This window comes from Emydura macquarii, unplaced genomic scaffold, assembly GCF_026122565.2.
Source record: "Emydura macquarii macquarii isolate MOO-44397 ecotype Brisbane River unplaced genomic scaffold, CSIRO-AGI_Emac_v2 contig_1553, whole genome shotgun sequence".
Classification (NCBI taxonomy): domain Eukaryota; kingdom Metazoa; phylum Chordata; order Testudines; family Chelidae; genus Emydura; species Emydura macquarii.
This window is the reverse complement of record NW_027131690.1, coordinates 3288-10194: the sequence shown is the minus strand read 5'-3', so window position 1 is coordinate 10194 and position 6907 is coordinate 3288. Positions and strand designations below refer to the sequence as shown.

Here is a 6907-nt window from a genome sequence, read left to right as displayed (position 1 = left end):
CTACCAACTCCCTGAGTTTGCTAAAGTCTCTCTTCTTGAAATCCATTGTCTTTATTTTGCTGTTCTCTCTCCTCCCATTCCGTAGAATCATGAACTCTGTAATTTTGTGATTGCTTTTGCCCAAGCTGCCTTCCACTTTCAAATTCTCAACCAGTTCCTCCCTGTTGGTCAAAATCAAATCCAGGACAGCCTCTCCCCTAGTAGTGTTCTCCACCTTCTGAAATAAAAAATTGTCTCCAATGCATTCCAAGAACTTGTTGGATAGTCTGTGCCCTGCTGTGTTATTTTCTGAGTAGTTATTATCTGAGTAGTTGAAGTCCCCCATCACCACCAAGTCCTGTGCTTTGGATGATTTTGTTAGTTGTTTAAATAAAGTCTCATCCATCTTTTCTTCCTGGTTTGGTGGTCTGTAGTAGACACCTACCATGACAGCAACCTCATTTTTTACCTCTTTTATCCTTACTCAGAGACTTTCAACAAGCCTGTCTCCTATTTCCATCTTACCCTCAGTCCAAGTGTATACATTTTTAATACATAAGGCAACATCCCCTCCCTTTTCTTCCTGCCTGTCCCTCCTGAGCAAGCTGTACCCTTTTATACCAATATTCCAGTCATTTGTATATTCCCACCAAGTCTCTGTGATGCCAACTATGTCATAGTTGTGTTTATTTACTAGCATCTCAAGTTCATCCTGTATATTCCCCGTACTTCTTGCATTCGTATACAAACATCTAAGATACTGATTTGATCCCCCCCCCCCCTCGGTTTTGCCCTATTTCTCTCCTACCCCTGTTATAACAGCCCATGCTCCCCCCAATTCCAACCCTTCCCCCAGCTCTTTTTGACTTACCTTTGGTCACCTATCGCCTTCAAACCTCCTCACTGGGTTAGCCAGTCTGTATCCCAATACGCTTTGCCCCTTCCTCAATAGATGGACCCCATCCCTGCTCAGCTGTCTTTCTTCCTGGAACAGCATACCGTGGTCAAGGATGTCTCTCATCCATGCCTCTCAAGTCCTCCCCCTCTGATGGGGACAGAGGCAGGTTGAGCGTCTTCTAATTTCTGTAAAGCTCAAGGGTTGTCTCTTAGCCTCCCTGAACTGTTTAGTGAGAGATGGCTTTTCCTGAGCTCTTGTCTCCCTTCCTGCTTGTTTTCCAGTGGTCAGCCATTAAACTAAGACTAGCCATACTCGTCATATCCCCATATTAAACCCGATAGACATAAAATCACTAGCCCAAAAATTGGATTTAATATAAGCATTCAGAATTATGGCAGCTCAGCTCCATGTCTGTCACAATACCGTTCCAGGGTAGTGTGTATTTTATGAATACAGTAGATAGACAGTCTGAGAGAGTGAGCAGTAGATGACATTGTAGCTCTATAAGAGGTGCTGGGGTTACTCTGTACTAGACCAGTAGTTTTCAACCAGTGGTCCACAGACCCCTAAGGGTTTGCAAACTATGTGTTAGATTTCCAAGGGTATTCATGCCTTCATATGAAATATTGTAGGGGTCCAGAAATTAAAAAGTTAAAAACCATTGTACTAGAGAGTGAAGACCAGGGAATGAATATTGTTTATTCTGATCCTAAAGCCTGCACCACTCCAGATAAACACTGCAGATTGACATCAGAGAACCTGCAGGGAAACAGTCAGCTATGAACCCTAGGATAGAGGAGTTAGTAGTTGCAGAAGATTTCCCAGACTATTCTTGGATGAAAAGGTATTAAATGAGGGCTCATAGGCTGCAATCTTTTCAAGTTCTCCAGAAATCCAGATGACACATGATCCGTTTTAGGTTCCCCTCTAACCAGAGAAACCATCCCTGAAAGAAGATTAGGTGAGTAAGAACGGGTTTACAGGTGTGTGCTTATGGATAGTTCTATAAATGTAATGCCAAATCTTTCCATCATAATACAGTTATTGCGAATCAAACTTTTATTACATGCATGTCTATCAAAAGCCACCAGCAGACTTGTCAGTATCTTTACAGGAAGGAGGAAGGGTAACTTTACTACTTAATAACCTTGCCTCTAGAAAGTATTTCAAATATTCTTTGCAATGGGTTTGTGCCATTAATTCTTTCTTCAGTGAGCAGTTGCATGATACCGTCTTGTGGTAAATTTCCAGAAGATGTTCCTAACACTTACAGTCCGGGTCGTGCACACAATAACTCTGCAATACTTGTGTTAGACTTTCCAAAAAGTCGAGACAACGGAACCGCTGGTCTGTGATTCAGTAATGAGTAGAGAGGAGGTCCAGTAAAGGGGATTATATAGTGCTTGTATGTAATTTACGCCCATCTCCTGTTATATGAGTATGGCTGAACTAACTTGCACACTCAATTGTATATGAATGAAATCTAACATAACTGACTGTGTTAGCTTGGAACTTGCCAAATATCTACAGAACCCTTGCCAGGGGAGAGGATGGGGTCCTGTGAGGGTAAATAGAAGCCGGTAGGATGAACGGCCTATCTGGATATGGTCAACACTGGCCAGGCAAAGCACTTTAGCTTTTTTTGGAGATATTCTTGAGGATCAGAGAGTATCAACAGGAACCTTTGGGTAAGTGAAAATAAATCAAGCCTGGTTCCCAAGAAATGTACACATGTAAATCAGGAGTGACAATGTTCAAGTCAATGTTCCTGAACTCAGAAGTTATCCAATTCCAGTAGTGAGGATTTTTTTAAAAGTCTTGGGAGGGCTATAAACCTTTCTGATTTACACCACAAAATTTGTCTAACTAGTGCGTGTCAGGAGGAAACTTTCTCTGGGAGCAGGTTATCTCATGGCTCTTGGTTGCAGAAATGGTTGCAATACTTGGTTCTGCTCTTGATACTGGCCATTAGATACTGGGCTGGATGAACTATGGTTCCGAACAAGTCTGGCAATGCCTATCTACCCATCGGTGGTATAAATTCAAGACTGTTTTTTCTGCTCTTCTATACTTTGGATCCTGGACGTCTTGCAATGAGACCAGAATGATGTCTCATTTAATATCATCTATTCACCTGCTATTTTTCTTTTCAGGAACAAATGTTCAAAACTCCTTGGACATGCCCAGCACATTATGTCAGCTGTCAATGACACCAAATTCCAACCTGCAGTGTTCTTTCTCAGCGGAATACTTGGGCAGGAAAAAATCCATATCTGGATTTCTATCCTCTTCTTCTTAATATATGTTACTTCAATATTAGGAAATTCAGTCATTCTGTTCATTATAAAAACAGATCGAAACCTCCATGAGCCCATGTATATTTTCCTTTCCATGTTGGCCGCCACAGACCTTGGCATATCGCTTTCCACCCTACCAACCATACTGAGCATATTCTGGTTTAACTCTAGGGAGATCAGCCACGATGCCTGTTTTGCCCAGTTGTTCTTAGTCCACTCGCTTACATTCACTGAATCCTCCGTGCTCTTGTGCATGGCCTTTGACCGCTTTGTTGCAACCTGTTACCCACTGAGATATACCTCCATCTTAACCCATCCGAGAATAGCCACAATGGGACTGCTGTCTCTGCTAAGAGGAGTGGTCCTAATATTCCCACTCCCCATTCTCCTGAAACAGTACCGATACTGTCAAGCAAACGTCCTCTCCCATTTCTACTGTCTCCACCCGGAGGTGATGATGATGGCTTGTTCGGATATCAGAGTGAACATCATCTATGGCTTCTTTGTAACAGTCTCTTCAGTGGGGTTGGACTTGCTGCTCATTCTCCTATCCTATGTGATGATCCTCAAAACAGTGCTGAGCATCGCATCCCACGCGGAGCGCCTCAAGGCCCTGAACACCTGCATCTCCCACTTCTGCGTCATCCTGCTCTTCTACATGTCATTTTTTGTCTTGTCTGTGATATACAGATTTGTGAAGAGCTCCTCTCCCTTGTTTCTGACTGTCATGGGCAACATCTACTCGCTGGTCCCACCGCTGATGAATCCAATCGTGTACAGCGTGAAAACCAAATCCATTCGTACCAGGATAATTAGGGTGCTTGTAAAGTGAAGGGTCCTTTTGCCACCCAGCTCCATGGCCGGTGATACGAGAGATGAGTTACTGACCAGCAGCTCAGGGCGGACAGTGCACTGGAGGAATGGGATGGAGGCAGGGAGCAGCATTTACAAAGTGACTGCATTTGTGCACAGCGAGGGGATGGGTGGGATGTTATCGCATAAAGAGCTGTATTGGTGTCAGCTCACACCTCAAAATTGCTGTGGATACAGTCAGTTCAGAGAAGGAACGTGGATGTTTTGTCCCATTGTCCATGACCTGTCTCTGTCCTGTCTCTGGTTAAACACCCAGGGGCCATGAGAAAAGTTGCAGAGCTGTATTGCAATTGCAGTCCAAGACCTTCCTGAGCACTCTGGCTGCTGCATGATCGAAGAGAACAGCACCAGCAGTGGAAGCCAGTGGGATCCGTCAACCCCTTAAAGTTCCTGGGACTTTTGGAGCTGACTGAGGCCTAGTAGAGGATTCTGCTAGAGTAGAGGATGATGGTCCTGGCTGGGGAATATCTTATGCTTTGGGAAATCCCAGCCTACAGATTCTTTAAGGGCCTGAGACCGGGGCCTTGTAGTGCAGGGCAGGGCCTGGCTCTCCTCACTCCCTGCCACCCGCAGGAGCCGTGGAAGCAGGGCTGACTGCCTCTTCTCTCAGAACATGGTGACAGCAGCAGGGGAAGGACGGCTGCCCTCGCTCAGCCTGGGGGGGAAGGACTGAGCTACTGAGGGGGCCAGCTGACGAGGAGCCAGGAAAGTTCCGATGAATCTGATCCAGCGCAGACCCCAGCAAGGGAGGCAGCAGGTGGCCTCCTGGGCAATGGAGGAGGGTTGGGCGCAGGCTAAGAGATCCTGTGCTTTGGAGAACAAATATGACCCCACACAGGGGGATCTTGTTTTCAGTCTTCCAGGCAGAGAGTAAGTGACTGCAAGGACCTTAGATGGAGGGGCAGTGTGCCTGCAGGGTACCTCAGGCTGCAAGAGGGCACGCTAGGGTGGCACCCGTCCCCAGGGGCTTGGCCATATGTGCTGTGCACTTTGAATCTGTAACAAATAGGCTGAGGTCAGCTCAGCCCCCAGGCTCCTCTAAACTGCACTGATGCTTGTGAGGAACAGGCCAGAGAATCAAACCATTTAATTGGCTCCTTGCTATCCACGCTCCCCACAGTGCAGGGGACAGCTTTGTGGCAGTATAGAAGCCAGCCAATCCAGCTGGCATGCTAGTCCTGTGGTTTGGGCTCTGCTCTGCGGGTCAAGGTCCAAGGTCACACAGGGAGTCCGTGTCAGAGCTCGGAATTAAATGTGAATTGCCTAGATCCTGGTGCCCTGCCTTAGCCACAAGACCCTCCTTCCTTTCCCGAGCCACAGGACGGGAGCAGAAGGTTATGATCTGGAAATAAAAGAGATAAAAACACTTCTCTTTTTTGTGCTCCTGTTGCACACAGTTGTGCGTGTTCCTCTCAGAGGTAAAAACTTCCAGTCCTTTTGTTGAATCCTCCAGATCACCTTGTGGCTGTGGTTTACATGAATTAATTATGCATAGTTTAAATAAAATATGAAAAGATCAAACTCATTCGATTGTCTTGGGTTCTGGCTTTAGAGTAGAATTTGTTATTATTTTTCAGTCTTCCCCTGGGAACATGAAGCACACAGAGCCGGACATGACCCCTGGGTACTTTCACGCTAAAATTGGCACCTGGATCTCGTATGTGGTGCATTTAGCAGCATCGAAGCTGTGCCCCAGCTAGAAGGGCTTGGTGTACGATAGGAGCCAGCAGTTGGCTATACAGGTACCCCTCAGCCAGGGCTTAATAATAAAACCCAGTTCTTATATAGCACGTGTCATTAGGAGATTGATAAACTGAACAGTAATAAGTCACCAGGATCAGATGGGATTCACCTAAGTGTTCTAAAGTAAGTACAGTAACTCATATGTGAAATTGCAGACTGGTGAAATTACTAACTGTCATGTAATGTATCACTTTAATTGGCTTCTCTACCAGTTAATGTGACGCCAGTTTTTAACAAAAGCTCCAGAGGCGATCCCTGCAATTACAGGTCGGTAAGCCTAACTCCGGTATCAGGCAAATAGGTTGAAACTGTAGTAAAGAACAGAATATTCAGACACATGGAAGAGCATGATCTCTTGGGGAGGAATCAACATGGCTTTTCTAAAGGGAAATCATGCCTCACCAACCTAGAGAATCCTTTGGGGGGGTTGACAAACATGTGGACAAGGGTGATCCAGTGGATATAAAATGTACTTAGATTTCCAGAAAGCCTTTGACAAGGTCTCTCACCAAAGGCTCTTAAGCAAAGGATCTGTCATGGGATAAGAGGGAAGGTCCTCTCCTGGATTAGCAACTGGTTAAAGGTTAGCAAACAAAGGGTAGGAATAAACCATCAGTTTTCAAAATGGGGAGATATAAATAGTGGTGTCGCGCAGGGATCTGTACTGTGACCAGTACTGTTCAACATATTCATAAAGGGGTGATAGAGAAATGATACAAAACTGCTCAAGATAGCTAAGTGCAAAGCAGACTGCGAAGAGTTACACAGGGATCTCACAAACCTGGCTGACTGCACAACAAAATGGCAGATGAAATTGAATGTTGATAAATGCAAAGTAATGGACATTGTGAAACATAATCCCAACTGAATATAAAATGATGGGGTCAAAATTAGCTGTTACCACCCAAGCAAGAGATCTTGGAGTCACTGTGGAAAGTTCTCTGAAAACATCCACTGAATGTGCAGCAACAGTCAAAAAATCTAAGAGAATGTTGGAAATCATTAGGAAAGAGATAGCTAATAAGGAAACTGTGACACAGGGGGATGAAGTGACTTTGCTATTGTTATCCCACAGGTCAGTGGCAGAGCTGGGATTAGAACACACGGGCTGGTGCAC

At 45.1% G+C, this 6907-nt stretch overlaps 1 protein-coding gene across 1 annotated transcript; it reads left to right on the top strand.

Annotated features, from left to right (window-relative positions):
- The first annotated feature begins 3070 nt into the window (after window positions 1-3070).
- On the top strand, window positions 3071-4006 carry LOC137157775 (olfactory receptor 51G2-like). Its single transcript, XM_067555187.1, has one exon. It carries the CDS (start codon window positions 3071-3073, stop codon window positions 4004-4006), a length of 936 nt encoding a protein of 311 aa, XP_067411288.1.
- Window positions 4007-6907: the final 2901 nt, after the last annotated feature.